At 43.9% G+C, this 25,634-nt stretch overlaps 1 protein-coding gene and 1 long non-coding RNA gene across 2 annotated transcripts; both read right to left on the bottom strand.

Annotated features, from left to right (window-relative positions):
• Window positions 1-48: 48 nt before the first annotated feature.
• LOC120939751 lies at window positions 49-1,913 on the bottom strand. Its single transcript, XR_005749366.1, has 2 exons — window positions 1,833-1,913; window positions 49-474 (listed from the first exon to the last, which is right to left on the bottom strand). It is a non-coding gene; the product is annotated as an uncharacterized LOC120939751 (long non-coding RNA).
• Window positions 1,914-5,098: 3,185 nt separating this feature from the next.
• LOC120939716 (mucin-17-like) lies at window positions 5,099-22,965 on the bottom strand. Its single transcript, XM_040352045.1, has 2 exons — window positions 22,908-22,965; window positions 5,099-18,060 (listed from the first exon to the last, which is right to left on the bottom strand). Exons 1-2 carry the CDS (start codon window positions 22,963-22,965, stop codon window positions 5,099-5,101), a joined length of 13,020 nt encoding a protein of 4,339 aa, XP_040207979.1.
• Window positions 22,966-25,634: the final 2,669 nt, after the last annotated feature.

The following is a 25,634-nucleotide window of genomic DNA, read 5'->3' as shown; positions in this document are numbered from 1 at the left end:
TTGGCTGATAGGCCCTAGGGGCTGCTGGGACTTGTAGTTTTGGTTGTAAAAATTCTTTTATTATTACTAAAATCCACTAAAGTTGTATTTCTGCTGTGGGCATTATTAAAGGAAAGATAATGCATAAGATACTCGCCTCCTGTCTTCATATAACTAATATTTTCCGTCACAAGCTAGGAAAATCTCAATTTCTCCTTACTGGTAGCCCACTCTTTAATTGTAAAGAAGGCCGGATTATCTATTTCAACCAACTATAGGTATCCCCGGCATACACCATGAGCCCATGGCAGCAGAAAACCCAAACCCTATAGTTCAATTAATGAAATATTCCATAAAATCTTATGAAAGTTTACTCTTTTATGATTCCTATGAGATGGAAAAAAGGACTGAAGAGCAATGCACTGAGATCCTGTCCTTTCCATAGGTCAGGGTGAAGTCTGCAGTCTGAAACTTGTTGAAGAGATTTGAACATGTCTGCAAAAAAAATAATTCCTGTAAACTTCAAAGGCATGCAAATGCTGAATCAATTAAGAGTACAAGTACTATAATAACAAGTCAATTTATACATCACCTACTTAGGACAAAATAACAGATTCTCCTGATTGCCCATCTCCTCTGATATTAGGACCTACCTTCCCACTTCTCATGTTGATCTATTCAACTCCTTCTGTTTGAACTGGGATGGCTACACACTGACCAAAATTTCGGCTGGTCCCTGCTGAACCGGCTGATTTTTGCATAATCTATTTCCTCTTCTGAGCTGTCCTTTATTAATCACAGAGGACCTTGAGATACAAGAGTTGTCTATGATTAGAGAATAGAAACTGAACGGAAAGGCTGGACACACATGGTAGAAGATGGGAAAGTCATTTGCAGGTAGTTATCCGAGATGAGGGGGACAGGCCTAAACCAGTGCCTCCAGATACCATGTATACAAACAAATGGTAACCACCAAAATGTTTTTGTTTTTTGACATATGTTGCCCTTCAATGTGCTCCTTGCTGTAAAGGCTAGTTATAGGCTGGGGTGGTTGCCATTTGTTTGTACTGTGATGGGATGCACTGGATACCTTTGCTGCCAGTGTGCTATTGCTGGGTGTCCCTGTACCTTTAAGGATGGGTGGGCTCCCCTCAGGCAATCCCTGCCCTTAGTCTATCCATTATTTTATATATGCTCCATCTTTGGAGATTCAAATTATAGAGTTAGGACTGCAGTACACTGTGTGCCCTGCCGTGTTGTAGCCTCTGTTATGCACAGTGCCGGCCCAAGACATTGTGCTGCCTGGTACCAAGAATGAAATGCTGCCCCCCCCCAAAAGAATTACGTTCACCAAAATGCCCCCACATCCATTATTTTACATCATGATAACTAAAGTGGACCTATCATGGCTCTATACATGTATATAGGAGTATAAAAAGGACCTGTTATTACTGCAATTAACCCCACAGTGGAGCGGAGAGCGGAACGGGAGGAGCGGTTGGGCGGCAATTAGCCCCACAGTGGAGTGGAGAGTGGAGCTGGCGGAATGGGATGGCGTGCGGGCAGGAAATTTGCTGCCCCCCTGAAAGTGCTGCCTGGTACAATGGTACCTGTTTTTTATATTTAAGATAGCGCAGTATTTTTTATTTTTCGATTTGGTACAATGGTACCATCGGGTCCCATGGTAGGGCCGGCCCTGGTTATGTAGGACAATTTGGTTTGTTGCAGGCTGGCTAGTAATTGAGCTGTGAATTTTTTCTTTTTTTGACCTCCAGATATCATTGACTGAGATGTTAAGAAATGTTGTCATGGAAACAGCTTGACATCTTTGGATTTGTTTTAAGCCAAATTACCTGTTGTACAAATGCGTTCATTATATTTTTATCCGCAGGGCTTGAACTTCGCATGTAGGCCTTCACTGCAACCGAACCTGTAAGATAAAATGTGTACAGTGATAATGGCAAAAATACAATGGCCTAGATTCACAGAGAGCAGGCGCACATTACGCCGCCGTAGAGTAACCGCTGTACGCTACGCCAACGCAGCGCAGAGAGGCAAGCATGGAATTCAGCAAGCCAGTGCTCCCAACGCTGCGCCAGCGTGGCGTGGGTTTCAAAGGCGCAGGCCGGCGTAGGTGGAAGTGGGCGTGACCCATGCAAATGAGGCGTGACCCCATGCAAATGATGGGTTGAGAGCCAGACAAGTACGTATAATGAACTGTGCATGCGCCATGACGTGGACGCATCCCCCTGCGCCTGCTCACAACCACATCGGAACAACTGCCTAAGATACGCCGGATCACTGCGTACGCCGTGAACGTAACCTACGCCCAGCCAGACACACGTCCAACGCACAATACGCCGGCTTGTGTTCCCTGGTGCAGACCTTTGCATGTCTGGTGCTGGGTTGCGCCTCCTTTATTGGGAAAAACTTTACGCCTGACGTACAACTTACGCACACCTCGCGTAGCCTGCATCGGGCGCACTTACGTTCGTGAATCGCCGGAACGTATTTCCCTCATTTGCATGTTTGAATGAGTAATCAATGGGAGTGGCACCGTGCACCCAGCCTAAATGTACGCCCACCTTACGCCAGCGTAAGCAAGCTACTTCGGCAGGGTGTAGCCTGGTTTTAGGCGCATATCTGTTTGTGATTCTGGCGCACAGATACAGCGCACATTTGCACTTACGTCGGCGTAAGTGCTTTGTGAATCTGGGCCAATATTTCTAGCAGACCACCCAACTGTCTATAGGCCACCATAGAAGAAAAAGGTTCCATAACCAACGAAACAGGAACAATGGACACTCATAAGTAGGGATGGATGACATTTAAAGTTTTAATTTCCCTGAAATGTTGGTGAAATCTGAGAGATATCAGAGCAACTGCTATTTTGGCGAAATGCACTGATGTCAATAAGGAAGGTGAAAGTAACGTGGTTTATTTATTGTGGTTTATTTATCCTATTATAACGCTTCTTTTATCCTATTATAACTCTTCTTTAATCCTACTTTTTCTCTTCTTTTGTTCTAATATATTCCTTAGTTTATTCTAATACATGCCTTCCTTTATTGCATTATATGTCTTCTTTTATTTTATTATATCTCTTAATTTATTCTATCATATTCCTTCTTTTAATCTACCGTATATACTCGAGTATAAGCCAAGTTTTTCAGTCCATTTTTTAGGCTGAAAAATGACTCCCTCGGCTTATACTCGAGTCAGCAGTAAAACAGCATGTGTCTCCCGATGTGTAATCCATATGCAGCCGTACCTTTCAGCAGTAAAACAGCGTGTCTGCCACTGGGAAACCCAGTCTGTTTGGCCGTCTATTGTAAGACAGCCCCGCCTTCTCCTCATCTGTGACGGAACACTGATAGAGTTTCCCAGCATCGTATCAGTGTTCCTCTATCACGGAAGGACAAGGAGGAGGCGGGGCTTTCTTACAATAGATGGCTGAACAGACTGGTTTATACAGCGGCACACACACGCTGTTTTACTAATGAAAGGACTGCATATGGGCACAGTGAGAGACACACGCTGTTTTACTAATGAAAGGACTGCATATGGGCACAGTGAGAGACACACGCTGTTTTACTAATGAAAGGACTGCATATGGGCACAGTGAGAGACACACGCTGTTTTACTAATGAAAGGACTGCATATGTGCACAGTGAGAGACACACGCTGTTTTACTAATGAAAGGACTGCATATGGGCACAGTGAGAGACACACGCTGTTTTACTAATGAAAGGACTGCATATGTGCACAGTGAGAGACACACGCTGTTTTACTAATGAAAGGACTGCATATGTGCACAGTGAGAGACTGCATATGGGCTCAGTGAGACACTGCAAATGGGCATAGTGATAGACTGCATATGGGCACAGTGAGACTGCAACTGGGCACAGTGAGACTGCAACTAGGCACAATTAGACTGCAAATGGGCACAATTACACTGCAAATGGGCACAGTGAGACTGCAGATGGGCATTGTTTATTCAGTAGCTGCTGCATTTTCCTACCCTAGTCAATATGTTTTCCCAGTTTTTTTGTGGTAAAATTAAGTGCCTTGGCTTATATTCAGGTCGGCTTATACTCGAGTATATACGGTAATATATCCCTTCTTTTATCCTATTATATTTCTTCTTTTATCCTATTACGGTGATATGCAATTAGTGGACCTCCAGCTGTTGCAAAACTACAAGTCCCATCATGCCTCTGCCTCTGGGTGTCATGCTTGTGGCTGTCAGAGTCTTGCTATGCCTCATGGGATTTGTAGTTCTGCAACAGCTGGAGGTCCGCTAATTGCATATCCCTGTCCTATTATATCTATTCTTTTATCCTATTATATATTCTCCTTTGAATCTATTATATGCCTTACTTTATTGTTTTTGCTGTGGACTTACTAGAAGTTGAGATTAAATACTCTCTTGTAATGAATCGCTCAGTTAGGGTAAGAATTTATTTTTTGATAAAGGTACACACAGATATACAGGCACGGGCCTGCGGGTGCTTGTCTTGCAGTGCACAGACGCGGGCATATGCGTTTGCACAGCTGTGCGTGCGATTGCCATTAATACTGCCACCATGTGGCCTATATAAGTGCAGCAGTTGCACTAGTTGGTTGCCATCTGATCTGCAGCTATTCCTGTGCTCGTTCCTATTCTTGATACCTGTGACTGACCCAGCTTGTCCTGACCTCACTTGACCTCTGCCCTGCCCTTGGATTTTGCTTGTCTCTTGCTCATCTGCCTGCACCAGAGTTACTGACCTCTGCCTGTAACCTGACCTTTCCCCTTCCTTCTGAACATGCCTGTACCTGACCATCTGTCACTGACCTGACTTGTTTGACTATGCATCCTGTGAATTACCCGTCCGCTCAGCTCCATACGCCAATTGCTCCCATTGCTGTCTTGATCCCAAGTAAGGGGAGATAGAGCCAAGAGAGCCGTTGCTCTCGGGCACAGTGCTGTATCGAGATCAGGCTCAGGTAAGTATAAAGGGTTGCTGGGGGAAGATACACACAGAAGTTTATTTTTATCTTAATGCAGAGAATGCATTAAGGTAAAAAAAAACTTCTACCATTAGAACAACTTTAAAGTTGCAGACTCAGTAGCTGTTCAATTTGCAGACTCACTTGTTTGTAAAGCTTCAGATTCAGTAGATGTTAACGTTGTGGACTCAATAGTAGTTAAAGTTGAAGATTCGGTATCGGTTAAAGTTGTGGACTCATCGGTTAAAGTTTCAGACTCAGTTGTGGGTAGAGCTGTGGACTCAGCAGGTGTTAAAGTTGAAGACTCATTTGTGGGTAAAGTTGTGGAGTCAGCAGTGGCTAAAGTTGAAGATTCGGTTGTGGGTGTTAAAGTTGAAGACTTGGTTGTGGGTAAAGTTATGGACTCAGCAGTGGCTAAAGTTGAAGACTCATTTGTGGGTAAAGTTGTGGACTCAGCAGTTAAAGTTTCAGATTCAGTTGTGGTTAAAGTTGAAGACTCATTTGTGGGTAAAGTTGTGGAGTCAGCAGTGGCTAAAGTTGAAGATTCAGTTGTGGGTGTTAAAGTTGAAGACTTGGTTGTGGGTAAAGTTATGGACTCAGCAGTGGCTAAAGTTGAAGACTCATTTGTGGGTAAAGTTGTGGACTCAGCAGTTAAAGTTTCAGATTCAGTTGTGGGTAGAGCTGTGGACTCAGCAGGTGTTAAAGTTGAAGACTCGGTTGTGGGTAAAGTTGTGGACTCAGCAGTGGCTAAAGTTGAAGATTCGGTATCGGTTAAAGTTGTGGACTCAGCAGTGGCTAAAGTTGAAGATTCGGTATTGTTTAAAGTTGTGGACTCAGCAGTTAATGTTTCAGATTCAGTTGTGGGTAGAGCTGTGGACTCAGCAGGTGTTAAAGTTGAAGACTCAGTTGTGGGTAAAGTTATGGACTCAGCAGTGGCTGAAGTTGAAGATTCGGTATCGGTTAAAGTTGTGGACTCAGCAGTTAAATTTTCAGATTCAGTTGTGGGTAGAGCTGTGGACTCAGCAGGTGTTAAAGTTGAAGACTCGGTTGTGGGTAAAGTTGTGGACTCAGCAGTGGCTAAAGTTGAAGATTCGGTATCAGTTAAAGTTGTGGACTCAGCAGTTAAAGTTTCAGATTCAGTTGTGGGTAAAGCTGTGGACTCAGCAGGTGTTAAAGTTGAAGACTCAGTTGTGGGTAAAGTTGTGGACTCAGCAGGTGTTAAAGTTGAAGACTCAGTTGTGGGTAAAGTTGTGGACTCAGCAGTGGCTAAAGTTGAAGATTCGGTATCGGTTAAAGTTGTGGACTCAGCAGTTAAAGTTTCAGATTCAGTTGTGGGTAGAGCTGTGGACTCAGCAGGTGTTAAAGTTGAAGACTCAGTTGTGGGTAAAGTTGTGGACTCAGCAGTGGCTAAAGTTGAAGATTCGGTATCGGTTAAAGTTGTGGACTCAACGGTTAAAGTTTCAGACTTAGTTGTGGGTAGAGCTGTGGACTCAGCAGGTGTTAAAGTTGAAGACTCAGTTGTGGGTAAAGTTGTGGACTCAGCAGTGGCTAAAGTTGAAGATTCGGTATGAGTTAAAGATGTGGACTCAGCAGTTAAAGTTTCAGACTCAGTTGTGGGTAGAGCTGTGGACTCAGCAGTTGCTAAAGTTGAAGATTCGGTATCGGTTAAAGTTGTGGACTCAGCAGTTAAAGTTTCAGACTCAGTTGTGGGTAGAGCTGTGGACTCAGCAGGTGTTAAATTTGAAGACTCAGTTGTGGGTAAAGTTGTGCACTCAGCAGTGGCTAAAGTTGAAGATTCGGTATAGGTTAAAGTTGTGGACTCAGCAGTTAAAGTTTCAGATTCAGTTGTGGGTAGAGCTGTTGACTCAGCAGGTGTTAAAGTTGAAGACTCAGTTGTGGGTAAAGTTGTGGACTCAGCAGTGGCTAAAGTTGAAGATTCGGTATCGGTTAAAGTTGTGGACTCAACGGTTAAAGTTTCAGATTCAGTTGTGGGTAGAGCTGTGGACTCAGCAGGTGTTAAAGTTGAAGACTCTGTTGTGGGTAAAGTTGTGGACTCAGCAGTGGCTAAAGTTGAAGATTCGGTATTGTTTAAAGTTGTGGACTCAGCAGTTAATGTTTCAGATTCAGTTGTGGGTAGAGCTGTGGACTCAGCAGGTGTTAAAGTTGAAGACTCGGTTGTGGGTAAAGTTGTGGACTCAGCAGTGGCTAAAGTTGAAGATTCGGTATCGGTTAAAGTTGTGGACTCAGCAGTTAAAGTTTCAGATTCAGTTGTGGGTAGAGCTGTGGACTCAGCAGGTGTTAAAATTGAAGACTTGATAGTAGTTAAAGTTGAAGATTCAGTATCGGTTAAAGTTGTGGACTCAGCGGTTAAAGTTTCAGACTTAGTTGTGGGTAGAGCTGTGGACTCAGCAGGTGTTAAAGTTGAAAACTCATTTGTGGGTAAAGTTGTGGACTCAGCAGTGGCTAAAGTTGAAGATTCGGTATCGGTTAAAGTTGTGGACTCAGCAGTTAAAGTTTCAGACTCAGTTGTGGGTAGAGCTGTGGACTCAGCAGGTGTTAAAGTTTCAGATTCAGTTGTGGGTAGAGCTGTGGACTCAGCAGGTGTTAAAGTTGAAGACTGGGTTGTGGGTAAAGTTGTGGACTCAGCAGTGGCTAAAGTTGAAGATTCGGTATCAGTTAAAGTTGTGGACTCAGCAGTTAAAGTTTCAGACTCAGTTGTGGGTAAAGTTGTGGACTCCGCAGTGGCTAAAGTTGAAGATTCGGTATCGGTTAAAGTTGTGGACTCAGCAATTAAAGTTTCAGACTTAGTTGTGGGTAGAGCTGTGGACTCAGCAGGTGTTAAAGTTGAAGATTCAGTTGTGGGTAGAGCTGTGGACTCAGCAGGTGTTAAAGTTGAAGACTGGGTTGTGGGTAAAGTTGTGGACTCAGCAGTGGCTAAAGTTGAAGATTCGGTATCAGTTAAAGTTGTGGACTCAGCAGTTAAAGTTTCAGACTCAGTTGTGGGTAAAGTTGTGGACTCAGCAGTGGCTAAAGTTGAAGATTCGGTACCGGTTAAAGTTGTGGACTCAGCAGTTAAAGTTTCAGGTTCAGATGTGGGTAGAGCTGTGGACTCAGCAGGTGTTAAAGTTGAAGATTCAGTTGTGGGTAGAGCTGTGGACTCAGCAGAGGCTAAAGTTGAAGATTCGGTATTGGTTAAAGTTGTGGACTCAGCAGTTAAAGTTTCAGATTCAGTTGTGGGTTGAGCTGTGGACTCGGCCGGTGTTAAAGTTGAAGACTCGGTTGTGGGTAAAGTTGTGGACTCAGCAGTGGTTAAAGTTGAATATTCGGTATTGGTTAAAGTTGTGGACTCAGCAGTTAAAGTTGAAGATTCAGTTGTGGGTAGAGCTGTGGACTCAGCAGTGGCTAAAGTTGAAGATTCGGTATCGGTTAAAGTTGTGGACTCAGCAGCTAAAGTTTCAGACTCAGTTGTGGGTAGAGCTGTGGACTCAGCAGGTGTTAAAATTGAAGACTCAGTTGTGGGTAAAGTTGTGGACTCAGCAGTGGCTAAAGTTGAAGATTCGGTATCGGTTAAAGTTGTGGACTCAGCAGTTAAAGTTTCAGATTCAGTTGTGGGTAGAGCTGTGGACTCAGCAGTGGCTAAAGTTGAAGATTCGGTATCGGTTAAAGTTGTGGACTCAGCAGTGGCTAAAGTTGAAGATTCGGTATCGGTTAAAGTTGTGGACTCAGCAGTTAAAGTTTCAGATTCAGTTGTGGGTAGAGCTGTGGACTCAGCAGGTGTTAAAGTTGAAGACTCAGTTGTGGGTAAAGTTGTGGACTCAGCAGTGGCTAAAGTTGAAGATTCGGTATGAGTTAAAGATGTGGACTCAGCAGTTAAAGTTTCAGACTCAGTTGTGGGTAGAGCTGTGGACTCAGCAGTTGCTAAAGTTGAAGATTCGGTATCGGTTAAAGTTGTGGACTCAGCAGTTAAAGTTTCAGACTCAGTTGTGGGTAGAGCTGTGGACTCAGCAGGTGTTAAATTTGAAGACTCAGTTGTGGGTAAAGTTGTGCACTCAGCAGTGGCTAAAGTTGAAGATTCGGTATAGGTTAAAGTTGTGGACTCAGCAGTTAAAGTTTCAGATTCAGTTGTGGGTAGAGCTGTTGACTCAGCAGGTGTTAAAGTTGAAGACTCAGTTGTGGGTAAAGTTGTGGACTCAGCAGTGGCTAAAGTTGAAGATTCGGTATCGGTTAAAGTTGTGGACTCAACGGTTAAAGTTTCAGATTCAGTTGTGGGTAGAGCTGTGGACTCAGCAGGTGTTAAAGTTGAAGACTCTGTTGTGGGTAAAGTTGTGGACTCAGCAGTGGCTAAAGTTGAAGATTCGGTATTGTTTAAAGTTGTGGACTCAGCAGTTAATGTTTCAGATTCAGTTGTGGGTAGAGCTGTGGACTCAGCAGGTGTTAAAGTTGAAGACTCGGTTGTGGGTAAAGTTGTGGACTCAGCAGTGGCTAAAGTTGAAGATTCGGTATCGGTTAAAGTTGTGGACTCAGCAGTTAAAGTTTCAGATTCAGTTGTGGGTAGAGCTGTGGACTCAGCAGGTGTTAAAATTGAAGACTTGATAGTAGTTAAAGTTGAAGATTCAGTATCGGTTAAAGTTGTGGACTCAGCGGTTAAAGTTTCAGACTTAGTTGTGGGTAGAGGTGTGGACTTAGCAGGCGTTAAAGTTTCAGACTCAGTTGTGGGTAGAGCTGTGGACTCAGCAGGTGTTAAAATTGAAGACTCAGTTGTGGGTAAAGTTGTGGACTCAGCAGTGGCTAAAGTTGAAGATTCGGTATCGGTTAAAGTTGTGGACTCAGCAGTTAAAGTTTCAGACTTAGTTGTGGGTAGAGCTGTGGACTCAGCAGGTGTTAAAGTTGAAAACTCATTTGTGGGTAAAGTTGTGGACTCAGCAGTGGCTAAAGTTGAAGATTCGGTATCGGTTAAAGTTGTGGACTCAGCAGTTAAAGTTTCAGATTCAGTTGTGGGTAGAGCTGTGGACTCAGCAGGTGTTAAAGTTGAAGACTGGGTTGTGGGTAAAGTTGTGGACTCAGCAGTGGCTAAAGTTGAAGATTCGGTATCAGTTAAAGTTGTGGACTCAGCAGTTAAAGTTTCAGACTCAGTTGTGGGTAAAGTTGTGGACTCAGCAGTGGCTAAAGTTGAAGATTCGGTATCGGTTAAAGTTGTGGACTCAGCAGTTAAAGTTTCAGGTTCAGATGTGGGTAGAGCTGTGGACTCAGCAGGTGTTAAAGTTGAAGATTCAGTTGTGGGTAGAGCTGTGGACTCAGCAGAGGCTAAAGTTGAAGATTCGGTATTGGTTAAAGTTGTGGACTCAGCAGTTAAAGTTTCAGATTCAGTTGTGGGTTGAGCTGTGGACTCGGCCGGTGTTAAAGTTGAAGACTCGGTTGTGGGTAAAGTTGTGGACTCAGCAGTGGTTAAAGTTGAATATTCGGTATTGGTTAAAGTTGTGGACTCAGCAGTTAAAGTTGAAGATTCAGTTGTGGGTAGAGCTGTGGACTCAGCAGTGGCTAAAGTTGAAGATTCGGTATCGGTTAAAGTTGTGGACTCAGCAGCTAAAGTTTCAGACTCAGTTGTGGGTAGAGCTGTGGACTCAGCAGGTGTTAAAATTGAAGACTCAGTTGTGGGTAAAGTTGTGGACTCAGCAGTGGCTAAAGTTGAAGATTCGGTATCGGTTAAAGTTGTGGACTCAGCAGTTAAAGTTTCAGATTCAGTTGTGGGTAGAGCTGTGGACTCAGCAGTGGCTAAAGTTGAAGATTCGGTATCGGTTAAAGTTGTGGACTGAGCAGTTAAAGTTTCAGATTCAGTTGTGGGTAGAGCTGTGGACTCAGCAGGTGTTAAAGTTGAAGACTCAGTTGTGGGTAAAGTTGTGGACTCAGCAGTGGCTAAAGTTGAAGATTCGGCATCGGTTAAAGTTGTGGACTCAGCAGTTAAAGTTTCAGACTCAGTTGTGGGTAGAGCTGTGGACTCAGCAGGTGTTAAAGTTGAAGACTCAGTTGTGGGTAAAGTTGTGGACTCAGCAGTGGCTAAAGTTGAAGATTCGGTATTGGTTAAAGTTGTGGACTCAGCAGTTAAAGTTTCAGATTCAGTTGTGGGTAGAGCTGTGGACTCAGCAGGTGTTAAAGTTGAAGATTCAGTTGTGGGTAAAGCTGTGGACTCAGTAGTGGTTACAGTTGAAAATTCAGTATCAGTTAAAGTTGCAGACTCAGCTAGTGGTAAAGCTGTTGTGATTAAAATTGCAGACTCAATTGTGGATAATGATGTGGACTTAGTAGCAGTTAAAGTTGTGGACTCAGTTGGTGTTAAAGTTGTGAACTCCGTAGTGGTTAAAGTTGCATAACCAGTTGTGGTTAAAGCTGTAACTTCAGTAGCAGTAAAAGTTTTGGACCCAGTAGAAGTTAAAATTGAAGACTCATTGGTGGTTAAACCTGTGGACTCAGTAGCTGTTAAAGTTGTGGACTCATTTGTGGTTAAATTGGCATACTCAGTTGTAAGTAAGGCTGAGAGCTGAGTAGTGGTTAAAGTTGCAGATTCAGTAGTGGCTAAAGTTGGGTACTCAGTTTGGATTAAAGTTGGGGATCCAGTAGCCGCTAACGTTGGGGACTCAGTTGTAGTTAAAGTTGTGGAATCAGTTTTGGTTAAACTTGCAGTCCCAGTCGCAATTAAAGATGAGGATTCAGTTGTGGTTAATGTTGTGGACCCATTTGTGGGGATAATTGTGAACCTAGTTTTAGTGAAAGTCGCAAACCCAGTTATGTTTGAACTTGCAGACTTAGAAGCTATTAAAGTTGCAGACTCAGTAGTGGTTAAAGCTGTGGACGCAGTAGCGGCTAAAGTAGTGGTTAAAGTTGGGGGCCCAGTAGCAGTTAATGTTGCGGACTCAATTGCGGTTAAAGTTGAAGACTTGATTGTGGGTAAAGTTGTGGACCCATTTGTGATCGAACTTGCAGACTCAGTTGTGAGTAAAGTTGAAAGATGAGTAGTGGTTAAAGTGGAAGACTTGTTAGCAGCTAAAGTTGTGGACTCAGTTGTAGTTAAAGTTTTGGTTAAAGTTGGGAGCCCAGTAGCAGTTAATTTTGCCGACTCAATTGAGGTTAAAGTTGAAGACTTGATTGTGGGAAAAGTTGTGGACCCAATTGTGGATAATGTTATGGCCTTAGTTGTGGTTGAATTTGCAGACTCATCTGGGGTTAAAGTTTCGAGGTTAGTTATGGATTCAGTTGTGGTTACATTTTCAGACTTAATTGTGGTTGAACGTTCGGACTCAGTTGTAGGTAAAGATGTGGACTCAGTTGTAGGTAAACATGTGGACTCAGTTGTAGGTGAAGATGTGGACTCGGTTGTATTTAAAGTTGAAGGCTCAGTTGTGGTTGAATTTGCAGACTCAGTTGTAGATAATTGTAAGAGCTGAGTAGTGGTTAAAGTTGCAGATGCGGTAGCGGCTAAAGTTGTGGTAAAAGCTGGGGATCCAGTAGCAGCCAATGTTGGAGCTAAAGTTGTAGAATCAGCTGTGTTTGAACTTGCAGACACCATTAAGGTTAAAGCTGCAGACTTAGAAGCTGTTAATGTTGAAGACTCAGTTGTGGTTAAAGTTTGGGGCTCAGTTTCCTTTGTAGACTCAATTGTGGGTAAAGCTGAGGTCTTGATTGTGGGTAAAGTTTTGGACCCAGTTGTGGATAAAGTTGTGGATTTACTTGCAGGCTCAGTTTTGACGCTTGTTGTGGATTCAGTTGTAGTTACATTTGCAGACTCAGTTGTAGCTGAACTTGTGGACTCATTTGTGAGTAAAGTTGGGAACTTAATAGTGGTTAAAGTTGCAAACTCAGTTGTGGTTAAAGTTGAGGGCTCAGTTGTGGGTAAAGTTGTGGACTCAATTGTGTTTAAAGTTGTGGCCTCAGTTGTGGTTACATTTTCAGACTTAATTGTGGTTGAACTTTCGGACTCAGTTGTAGGTAAAGATGTGGACTCAGTTGTAGGTAAAGATGTGGACTCGGTTGTATTTAAAGTTGAAGGCCCAGTTGTGGTTGACTTTGCAGACTCACTTGTAGGTAATTGTAAGAGCTGAGTAGTGGTTAAAGTTGCAGGTGCGGTAGCGGCTAAAGTTATGGTTAAAGCTGGGGATCCAGTAGCAGCTATTGTTGGGGCCCCAATTGGAGTTAAAGTTGTGGAATCAGTTGTGGCTGAACTTGCAGCACCAGTTGCGAGTAAAGATGATGACTCGGCAGTGGTTAATGTGGACCCATTTGTGGGGATAATTGTGAACTCATTTGTGGTGAAAGTTGTAAACCCAGCTGTGTTTGAACTTGCCGACACCGTTGGGGTTAAAGCTGCCGACTTAGAAGCTGTTAATGTTAAAGACTCAGTTGTGGTTAAAGTTAGGGGCCCAGTAGCAGTTTCCTTTGTAGACTCAATTGTGGGTAAAGCTGAAGAACTGATTGCGGGTAAAGTTTTGGACCCAATTGTGGATAATGTTATGGTCTTAGTTGGGGTTGAATTTGCAGACTCAATTGAGGTTAAAGTTTCGAGGTTAGTTATGGATTCAGTTGTGGTTACATTTTCAGACTTAATTGTGGTTGAACTTGCAGACTCAGTTGTAGGTAAAGATGTGGACTCGGTTGTATTTAAAGTTGAAGGCTCAGTTGTGGTTGACTTTGCAGACTCAGTTGTAGGTAATTGTAAGAGCTGAGTAGTGGTTAAAGTTGCAGATGCGGTAGCGGCTAAAGTTGTGGTAAAAGCTGGGGATCCAGTAGCAGCCAATGTTGGAGCTAAAGTTGTAGAATCAGCTGTGTTTGAACTTGCAGACACCGTTGAGGTTAAAGCTGCAGACTTAGAAGCTGTTAATGTTGAAGACTCAGTTGTGGTTAAAGTTTGGGGCTCAGTTTCCTTTGTAGACTGAAATGTGGGTAAAGCTGAAGACTTGATTGTGGGTAAAGTTTTGGACCCAGTTGAGGATAAAGTTGTGGTTGAACTTGCAGGCTCAGTTTTGGACCCAGTTGTGGATTCCATTGTGGTTACATTTGCAGACTCAGTTGTAGCTGAACTTGTGGACTCATTTGTGAGTAAAGTTGGGGACTTAATAGTGGTTAAAGTTGCAAACTCAGTTGTGGTTAAAGTTGAGGGCTCAGTTGTGGGTAAAGTTGTGGACTCAATTGTGTTTAAAGTTGTGGCCTCAGTTTTGGAGATTATTGTGAATGCACTTGTGGTTAAATTCGTCGATGAACTTGCAGTTGTGAGTAAAGTTGCAGGCTTAGTAGCGGCTAAAGTTGTGGCCTCAGCTGTGGTTAAAGTTGGGGATCCAGTAGCAGTTAATGTTGGGGACTCCATTGTAGTTAAACTTGTAGAATCAATTATCGATGCACTTGCAGTCCCAATTGCATGTAAAGATGATGACTCAGCAGTAGTGGACCCATTTGTGGGGGTAATTGTATGCTTATTTGTGGCAAAAGTCGTCAACCCAGCTGTGTTTGAAATTGCAGACACAGTTGAGGTTAAGGCTGCGGACCTAGATGTTGTTGAAGACTCAGTTGTGGTTAAAGCTGTGGGCTCAGTAGCAGCTGAAGCTGTGGTTAAAGTCGGAGGCATAGTAACAGTTAATGTTGCAGATTCAGTTGTGGTAAAAGTTGAAGAGTTGATGGTGGGTACAGTTGGGAACTCTGTTGTGGATAATGTCATGGACTTAGTTGTGAGTAAAGTTAGGAGCTGAGAAGGGGTTAAAGTTGAAGACTTGATGGTGGGTACAGTTGGGGACCCTGTTGTGGATAATGTCATGGACTTAGTTGTGGTTGAACTTGCAGACTCAGTTGTGAGTAAAGTTTGGAGCTGAGAAGGGGTTAAAGTTGAAGACTTGGTAGAGTCTAAAGCTGTGGACTGAGTTGTGGTTAATTTTGTGGATTCAGTAGCAACTAAAATTGTGGCGAAAGTTGGGGGCCCAGTAGCAGTTAGCGTTGCGGACTCAATTGGGGTTAAAGTTGAAGACTTGGTTGTGGGTAAAGTTGAAGACCCAGTTTTGGATAATGTTATGGACTTAGTTGTGATGAAACTTGCAGACTCAGTTTTGAAGCTAGTTGTGGATCTAGCTGTGGTTGAACTTGCAGTCCCAGTTGTGAGTAAAGATGAGGATTCAGCAGCGGTTAATGTTGTGGACCTATTTGTGGGGATAATTGTGAACTCATTTGTGGTGAAAGTCGCAAACCCAGTTATGTTTGAACTTGCAGACACGGTTGAGGTTAAAAATGCAGACTTATAAGCTGTTAAAGTTACAGAGTCAGTTGTGGTTAAATCTTTGGACCCAGTTGTGGTTAAATTTGGGGACTCAGTTGTGGTTGAACTTGCAAACTCAGTTGTGAGTAAAGTTGGGAGCTGAGTAGAGGTTAAAACTGAAGACTTGGTCGCGGCTAAAGTTGTGGACTCAGTTGTGGTTAATTCAGTAGCAGCTAAAGTTGTGCTTAAAGTTGGGGGCCCAGTAGCAGTTAGCGTTGTGAACTCAATTGCGGTTACAGCTGAAGACTTGATTGTGGGTAGCATTGTGGACCCAGATTTGGATAATGTTATGGATTTAGTTGTGGTTGAACTTGCAGATTTAATTGGGGTTAAAGTTGCAGAACCACTTGTGGTTAAAGTTAAAGTTGTGGGCTTAGTAGTGGCTAAAGTTGTGGATAAAATTGGGGGCCCAGTAGTAGTTAACAATGAGAGCCCGGTTGTGGGTAAAGTTGTGGTTGAACTTGCAGATGCAATTGAGGTTAAAGGTGCAGGCTCACTTGTGGTTAAAGCTGAAGACACAGCTGTAGTGAAACTTGCAGACTCAGTTTTGAGGCTAGTTGTGGATCCAGTTATGGTTACATTTGTATACTCAGTTGTGAGTAAGGTTGAGGACTGAATAGGGGTTAAAGTTGCAAGCTCAGTTGTGGGTAACTTTGTGGGCCCAGTTGTGATTGAACTTGCAGACTCAGTTGTAAGTAAACTTGAGAGCTGAGTAGGGGTTAAAGTTGAAGACTTGGTAGTGGTTAAAGTTGGGGGCCCAGTAGCAGGTAATGTTGCAGACTCAATTGTGGTAAAAGTTGAAGACTTGATTGTGGAATTAGTTGGGGTTGAACTTGCAGACTCGCGTCTGGTTAAAATTGAAGACTCAGCTGTGGTGACGCTTGCAGACTCAGTTTTGAGGCTAGGTGTGGATTCAGCTGTGGTTAAATTTGCAGACTCAGTTGTGGTAGAACCTGTAGACTCAGTTGCGCATAAAGTTGAGGACTGAATAGTGGTTAAAGTTGAAAGCTCAGTTGTGGGTAAAGTTGTGGACTCAGTTGTAATTAAAGTTGAAGACTCAGCTGTGGTCTTTAAATTTGCAGACTCAATTGTGGTAGACCTTACAGACACAGTTGTGTTTGAAGTTGAGGACTCAGTTGTGGGTAAAGTTGAGGACTCAGTTGTGTTTATAGTTGCATCCTCAGTTGCAGTTAAAGTTGCAGACTCGGTGGTAGGGATAGTTGCAGACTCAATTGTGGTTAAAGTGGCAGACTGTGTTGTGAGTAAAGTTGAGAACTCAGTAATAGTTAACGTTTCAGACTCAGTTGTTGTTAAAGTTGCGGACTCAATTATAGGGATAGTTGAAAAATCATTTGTGGGTAAAGTTGAGAACTCAGCAGTGGGTAAAGTTTCAAATTCAGTTGTGAGGATAGCTGTGGACTCAGGGGTGGTTAATGTTGCGGACTCAGTTGTAAGTAAAGTTTCAGACTCAGTTGCAGTTAAAGTTTCAGATTCAGTTGCAGTTAAAGTTTCAGACTCAGTTGTGAGTAAAGTTTCAGCCTCAGTTGTAAGTAAAGTTTCAGATTCAGTTGCAGTTAAAGTTTCAGATTCAGTTGCAGTTAAAGTTTCAGACTCAGTTGTAAGTAGAGTTTCAGATTCAGTTGTAAGTAAAGTGTCAACCTCAGTTGTAAGTAAAGTGTCAGCCTCAGTTGTAAGTAAAGTTTCAGCCTCAGTTGTAAGTAAAGTTTCAGACCCAGTTGTAAGTAAAGTTTCAGCCTTAGTTGTAAATAAAGTTTCAGCCTCAGTTGTAAGTAAAGTTTCAGCCTCAGTTGTAAGTAAAGTTTCAGATTCAGTTGCAGTTAAAGTTTCAGACTCAGTTGTAAGTAAAGTTTCACATTCGGTTGTAAGTAAAGTTTCAGATTCAGTTGTAATTAAAGTGTCAACTTCAGTTGTAAGTAAAGTGTCAGCCTCAGTTGTAAGTAAAGTTTCAGCCTCAGTTGTAAGTAAAGTTTCAGACCCAGTTGTAAGTAAAGTTTCAGACCCAGTTGTAAGTAAAGTTTCAGCCTCAGTTGTAAGTAAAGTTTCAGATTCAGTTGCAGTTAAAGTTTCAGACTCAGTTGTGAGTAAAGTTTCAGATTCAGTTGCAGTTAAAGTTTCAGATTCAGTTGCAGTTAAAGTTTCAGACTCAGTTGTAGGTAGAGTTTCAGATTCAGTTGTAAGTAAAGTGTCAACCTCAGTTGTAAGTAAAGTGTCAGCCTCAGTTGTAAGTAAAGTTTCAGCCTCAGTTGTAAGTAAAGTTTCAGACCCAGTTGTAAGTAAAGTTTCAGCCTCAGTTGTAAGTAAAGTTTCAGATTCAGTTGCAGTTAAAGTTTCAGATTCAGTTGTAAGTAAGGTGTCAGCCTCAGTTGTAAGTAAAGTTTCAGATTCAGTTGCAGTTAAAGTTTCGGAGTCAGTTGTAAGTAAAGTTTCAGATTCAGTTGCAGTTAAAGTTTCAGATTCAGTTGCAGTTAAAGTTTCAGACTCACTTGTAAGTAAAGTTTCAGCCTCAGTTGTAATTACAGTGCTAAGTAAAGTTGAGGGTTGTATCGTGGGTAGAGTTATGAACCCAGGTGTAGACTCATGTGTGGTTGCACTTGCGGTTTCAAGTGAATTTGAGAACCCAGTAGTGGTAAATGCTGCAGACCCAGTTGTGGGTAAATTTGTGGACTTAGTAGTGGTTGAAGTTGTGGATTCAGTTGTTTTTGAAGCTTCAGTCTCAGTTGTAGGTAAAGTTGATGGCTCAGTAACTGATATTGAAGTCTTTGGTTTGGTCTTAGTTGTTGCTAATAGAAAATAGATAACCAATAAATGAATAAATTGATTTTGTATTTAACATCTACCTCCGCCTACTCCTCAAAAATGATCAGCAACCAGGACCTGTTCTATAACTCCTACACTGATGATAACCAACTTTACCTACGCATCACAAACAAAAAAGGCCAGTACCACGCACTGGAAAACTGCCTCTCATTGATTGTCATTTAATCGTCTAAGAGCACCCTCAAACTTAATGGATCCAAAACAGAGCTCCTCTTCCTCCATGCAAACCGAAACAAAAACCCTAGCACGACGTTCACACCACCCACCATCCTTGGCCAAAAGCCTCTGAGTCATCTTTGACTGAGACATGACTATGGACGCACAAATAGGATCAGTAGTCAGCGGATCTCACCATCTTCTTCGCCTGTTGCGTAGACTCATCCCGAAAGGAGATACAGCTGCAGTAGTTGGAAGAATCATCAGTTCCCGACTCGACTACACAAACTCCCTCTTACCTAGGACTTCCCAAATAAAAAAATGTATGTCTACAAGTTGTCCAGAATACGGCAGCCAGACTGGTAACTGGAAAAAAACTGGGCATCAATCACCCCGTCCCTTAGGACCCTCCATTGGTTAGTCGCGAAGGATCGGGTTACATTTAAGACCCTCTGCCTCACTCACAAAGAAAAGCCCCTGTAACGGTCAGGGGTTAATGCCGTTATGATATTCCATTCCACCAGCCCACGACAGCTTATCAACACTCCACAATCCAGCAGACAAGACCCATTGGATTTCCCCCAGAAGAACAAGACACACACAGCTCTGTCTCTGGTTCCAAAACGAATGACACTTTAATGGTAAACTTAGGGTGTTTTTATACAGTTAGAAGCCCCAAGAAACAATGGCTTAACTCCACCCACAACATGACACAATGGGTGCTCAATACACATTCCTTTAGATATTGACATTCAGATAATCTACATGAACTTATTACTAGTCATTTACGTTCTGACTCCGCGATAAGCTATTCTCACCTGATACACAATACACATTCCTTTGTAGACGTCTGACCTTTAGAGTGTGTTAACTCACAACACATATTATCATCAATAGAACTTCACACAATGAAAGGTTTTTGAGAGGCAGACTTAATTAGCACAACAGACAATAGAATGCAATCACAGCAAGCTTTTATCACTACAGCCAGGTAGACTTAATTAGCACCTCAACAGTCTATGTACCACATTGAATGAGTCACTCTCCTATTGACCTGTTGGGGTCAGATTTAACAACTTGTGATATTTCAAGATATCCTGCAATACATGAATTATCATTATTGCCCCATCTCATGTAAATCATGATATAATTTCTCAGTCATTCTATGCCCCTATTGGACATAGGATGACCCAAGAGTCATTAGTGAAGCTGGCACAGGAGTACCCCGCATCCTTCAAAAGTCTCTGGGTATCACGGGCCATTCCATTACAGCCCCGCAATACCTCTGAAAAAAAAATAAAGCACTGCACCCCAAGTCGCCACCACTGGTCAACTAACCAGAACCTCCTCCACATGCCCAAGACCCACTACAAATCAAAAGGCGAACGAAGATTCTCATTTCAAGGACCCCGGCTATGGAACGCTCTACCTGCGGACATCCGCTCGGAAGAATATCATCGGGCCTTCAGGAAGAAGCTTAAGACCCACCTCTTCTGAAGACACAGGCCAACACTGGCTGCAAAAGCGCCTTGAGGCAATTTAGTTTGCGTTTGTAGCGCTATACAAGTTACTCATTAATTTATTCATTCATTCACATATCACACGACTATCAAAAATGAACCAACCCTAGACTATGCTGAAATATGTCACAGATATGCTGTAGGGGGCTGTGGTTGGAGATTTTCTGTAAATAAGTCTAGTTACTCCAAAAGAACCGGAACATGTTCATGATCGGATCTGAAATTCCTCCTCAGGGAATTGTACATGGATGATTTCTCAGTAGGACTGCTGTACCTCCATGAATCATCCTCACTTTGGTGACTGAAGGCTATCTAAGTGGAGGAGTAGTAAATGATAAAGAGATATCAGAATGCCTGAAAATAGCCCACAGTATCTATTCTTGACTGTTCTCTGCTTTTATGACAGCTCTGAAACACCACACCAGGGCCCAGATTCACAAAGGACTTACGACGGCGTATCTCCTGATACGCCGTCGTAAGTCCGAATGTGAGGCGTCGCATCTATGCGCCTGATTCATAGAATCAGATACGCCTCACTGTTGCCAAGATACGAGCGGCATAAGTCTCCTACGCCGTCGTATCTTGGGTTGCATATTTACGCTGGCCGCTAGGATCGCTTCCGTATATTTCCGCGATTGAATATGCAAATTAGCTAGATACGCCGATTCACGAACGTACTTGCGCCCAGGGTATTAAAATACGCTGTTTACGTAACGTGTACAACCGGCGTAACTTTACCCCTTCATAGAACCTATGTCTGCGTAAAAACATTGGCTCCCTGAAGAAGACTGCTACTACGAAGGTCGAAACGCGTAGGGGATTTTTTCCGCACATAGTGCTTATATGCATATAGTACTGTTCAAATTTGAATTATCATTGTTACCATGTTGTGATGTATTTCTTTGCCTTTCTGTTTATGGATTGATTTTATTAAAGCTCATATCCTGAGTTCCCCTTTTTTGTCTAGGGGCTCGGTTTTGATACCCTATCAATAAATTTATACTTTTTTACCTACTTGTACATTATTTATACCGTGCTGCAACACAAAGCCCCTAGGGGTAAATTTCCTTTTCTTCTCATAAAGCAGGGGTAAGTCATATTAGGTATGGACGTCGGAAACGTCGGAACAGCGTCGTATTTTACGTAGTTTGCGTAAGTCGTACGTGAATGGGGATGGGCGTAGGTTACGTTCACGTCGACTAAGCATTGAGCCAGCGCAATTTACGGAGAAAATTCAACGTGATACTGAGCATGCGCGCGCATGCGCCGTTCGTTAGGTGCGTCATTTACGTGGGGTCACGATTCATTACCATACAACACGCCCCCTACCAGCCTACTTTGAATTAGGCGGGCTTACGCCGGCCCATTCACGCTACGCCGCCGTAACTTAGGGCGCAAGTTCTTTGTGAATACGGTACTCGCCTCTCTAAGTTACGGCGGCGTAACGTATATAGGATACGCTACGCCTGCACAAAGATACGCCCTCCTATGTGAATCTGGCCCCTGGGCCGTAAACTCCTGGGGCCAGATTCACGTAAGTAAACTTATTTTAAGTCTAGCTGATATTTGTTGTATGTCTCAGAGCAGGTGGAGAACAAAATTGCATGGGGGGGGGGCACAAAAATGTTGCCCAGTGTCCAATCAACATTAAAGATGGCCCTGGGTCTAGTAGCAGATATAGCAGGTCATAGGTGTGCACACAGGGTGTGCTAGGTGTGCCTGGGCACACCCTAATCACTCTGTATGGTGCAGATTGCATCGAAATATACAACGTTAAACATGCACTAATGCACTGAAATATACTGCTTTAAACGTGCATTAACACACAGAAATATACTGCGTTAAACATGCAGTAATGCACAGAAACATACTGCGTTAAACGTGCACTAAAAAACAGAAATATGTTGCATTAAACGTGTAGTAACGCACTGGAATATACAGCGTTAAACGTGCAGTAATGCACAGAAATATACTGTTTAAACGTGCATTAACACACAGAAATCTACTGCGTTAAACATGCAGTAAGCACAGAAATATGCTGCATTAAATGTGCAGTAACACACATAAATAGACCCCTGATATTTCACCAAAGCTCCCTAATGGGGCTCCTAAAATAAAAAAATGGATTAAAAATAAAAACTACTGACACTGTCCACTGCCCAACTGACACCATCCACCGCTTTGCTGACACCATCAGTATACTGTATGTACACATGCACACACATGCAAATATGTTTAAGCTTTGGGGTGCACACCCTAATGCGATAGGCTGTGCACAACTATGTAGCAGCAGGTAGAGAAGGATCAAGCAGAACCATAGTAAGAAAACAAGCCAAAGGTCGGTAACAAGGGGTTGCAGTTTGGAATCAAGCGGAGCGTAGTTGAGGAACAAGCCAAAGGTCAGTAACAAGTAGGGGGGTGCGGGGGGGGATGGGTGATACTGTTTGCCACCCCCCCAAAAAAATTACCACCGGCTGCCACTGGAAGGGGTTAACATCAGGGGTGATCATAGGGGTTAAATGTGTGCCTAAAATGTTACTGTGGGGGAGGTGCTTGTACTATGGGAAAGCAGAGATCCTTGTCCCTGCTTTGCAGAAACACAGGACCACTACCTTCCCTACTGATAGAACGGCGATCTGCCTTGTTTACATAGGCGGACCGCCATTCTGCTTCTTTCCCGAACGATCGGCGGGTCCCGGCAGACCGCGAGTCTGCCTGACCCGCTGATTGGCTCCTGCTGCGTCCAATCACAGCAGTAGCGGGTTGCTATCGGCACGAGCGCTCCAGACCCGGAAGCATCAGATCACATACTAGGGACGTGATCTGGCACAGAGCGGCCCGCCCTGCCGCAGTAAATGGTACGTGGGGTGGCCGCTAAGTGCTAAAACTCGAATAATATCTTCAGATTTCTTTTTTTTTCTTTTTTTACATTGTCTGTGATTTACTGCAGCTAGAAAGTTTTTTTAAATTAAAAAAATAAAATCATGCGTCCTGCATATCTGCAATTTTTTTCCCCCCAGTTTGGCTTTAAGACAATTCAGGTAAAATTGGAAAAATACCAAATTTTACCTAAAAAAAAAGAAAACATGCAAATCAAAGCCTCAGAATCCTGAGAATTGAATCTTAAGACTCACCGCAAAGAAGAATGTGGATGGAAAGGATCCCGATAAGGAATTTCTGGATTTTCTTCATTGTAGGACGACGATCAAGTCCGGGATTCAGCGTCCTATCAGCGTCCTTCAGTACATCCCCCCCCCGGGGACATCTGCTGCACTGACTCACCTGGGTAAGAAATGGTCATAATCCTATGGCCAGGGGGGGGGGGGAGGGGCCACATTCTCTCTTATCAATAATTACAACGGAGATTATCAATCACAGAACTGAACACAAACGACTCGCGGCCGCCGGCACATAATGGGTGTGAAGATAAGGGACAGCTGGACGATCGTTTCCTGACTCATCTGTAGACTCATCTACGCCTTTGCATTAGATGCTGAGCCACTGAATACACATGATATACATACAGTGGCCCAGATTCAAGAAGCAATTGCGTCTGCGTAACCATAGTTACGCAGCGCAATTGCTTACTTCCGCCGGCGTAACGACTTCTCCTGATTCAGAGAGCTCGTTACGCCGACTGCAGCCTAAGATATGCGTGGCATAAGGCTCTTATGCCCGCATATCTTAGGCTGCATTCTTACGCAGGCCGCTAGGTGGCGTCCCCGTTGTGGTCAGCGTATAGTATGCAAATTGCATACTCACGCCGATTCACAACGTTACGCGAGCCCTGCGTACGCAGTTTACGTCGTTTGCGTACGTCGGGTTTCGCGTAAAGCAGGGGCAGAGAATGCTAAGGATACCCGTCGTTCCCGCGTCGCGAGGTTTAAATTTTACGTAGTTTGCGTAAGTGAATCGTGAATGGCGCTGGACGCCATTCACGTTCACTTTGAAGCAAATGACGTCCTTGCGACGTCATTTACCGCAATGCACGTCGGGAAAGTTTCCCGACGGAGCATGCGCTCTACGCTCGGCGCGGGAACGCGCCTAATTTAAATGATTCCCGTCCCCTACGGGATCATTTACATTAGGCGCCCTTACGCAGGGCATTTTTGAGGAGCGCCCACGCAAATTACGTGGCTACTGCTTCATGAATGAAGCGTAGCGCAAATAATTTGTGTAGGCGCAGGGTAAAAAGGGTACACTGCGCCTCCGTAAGGAGCTCGCAGCTGTACCTGAATCTACCCCAGTATATGGGAAGTGTTACCCCCCAATACATTCCTATTCCTGTCCATCCAGTCCTGAGATTTACACTTGCCATGTTGGGTTGTACAGTGCGGGGGGAAAAAAGCGTTCGATCGGCTTCTGATTTTGTACGTTAGCCCACTGACAAAGAAACGATCAGTCTATAGTTTTATTGGTCGGTTTATTATACCAGTGAGAGACAGAATAGCAACAAAAATATCCAGAAAAACGCATTTCAAAAAAGTTATACAGTAATGCCTTCGGAATGCGGGTAACGCGGTTTACGAGCGTTTTGCAATATAATTTTTTCTTTTAAATCCTGACTTGATTTGTGAGCGTCGTCTCCCAAAAACGAGCAGGATTCAAGCCTCTGGGGTGTGCAGTACCGCATTCGGCCAGAGGTGCGGGGGGCGCCAGCGACACTGAGCCGGCGCCCTCCGCTCGGAAACAGGCTCTGAGTGCTCTTCGAGTGTTTTCAATTGTCTCTGGTGCCCCCCCACCTCTGGTTACATGCGGTACTGCAAACGCTATCAGTGCCACTGGTACCATGTGATCCAAATGTCTTTGGCGCCCCCCCACCTCTGGTTACATGCGGTACTGCAAACGCTATCAGTGCCACTGGTACCATGTGAGCCGAATGTCTCTGGCGCCCTCCCCCACCTCTTGTTACATGTGGTACTGCATACACTATCATTACCACTGGTACCATGTGAGCTGAATGTCTCTGGCGCCCCCCTACCTCTGGTTACATGCGTTACTGCATACACTATCATTACCACTGGTACCATGTGAGCTAAATGTCTCTGGCGCCCCCCCACCTCTGGTTACATGCATTACTGCATACACTATCAGTGCCACTGGTACCATGTGAGCCGAATGTCTCTGGCGCCCCCCCACCTCTGGTTACATGTGGTTCTGCATACACTATCAGTGCCACTGGTACCATGTGAGCCGAATGTCTCTGGCGCCCCCCCACCTCTGGTTACATGTGGTCCTGCATACACTATCAGTACCATGTGAGCCGAATGTCTCTGGCGCCCTCCCACCTCTGGTTACATGCGGTACTGCATACACTATCATTACCACTGGTACCATGTGAGCTGAATGTCTCTGGCGCCCTCCCACCTCTGGTTACATGTGGTACTGCATACACTATCATTACCACTGGTACCATGTGAGCTGAATGTCTCTGGCGCCCCCCTACCTCTGGTTACATGCGTTACTGCATACACTATCATTACCACTGGTACCATGTGAGCTAAATGTCTCTGGCGCCCCCCCACCTCTGGTTACATGCATTACTGCATACACTATCAGTGCCACTGGTACCATGTGAGCCGAATGTCTCTGGCGCCCCCCCACCTCTGGTTACATGTGGTCCTGCATACACTATCAGTGCCACTGGTACCATGTGAGCCGAATGTCTCTGGCGCCCCCCCACCTCTGGTTACATGTGGTCCTGCATACACTATCAGTACCATGTGAGCCGAATGTCTCTGGCGCCCTCCCACCTCTGGTTACATGCGGTACTGCATACACTATCATTACCACTGGTACCATGTGAGCTGAATGTCTCTGGCGCCCTCCCACCTCTGGTTACATGCGGTACTGCATACACT

The sequence above is a fragment of the Rana temporaria genome, chromosome 5 (genome assembly GCF_905171775.1).
Source record: "Rana temporaria chromosome 5, aRanTem1.1, whole genome shotgun sequence".
Lineage (NCBI taxonomy): Eukaryota > Metazoa > Chordata > Amphibia > Anura > Ranidae > Rana > Rana temporaria.
This window is presented reverse-complemented; position numbering and strand designations above follow the sequence as displayed.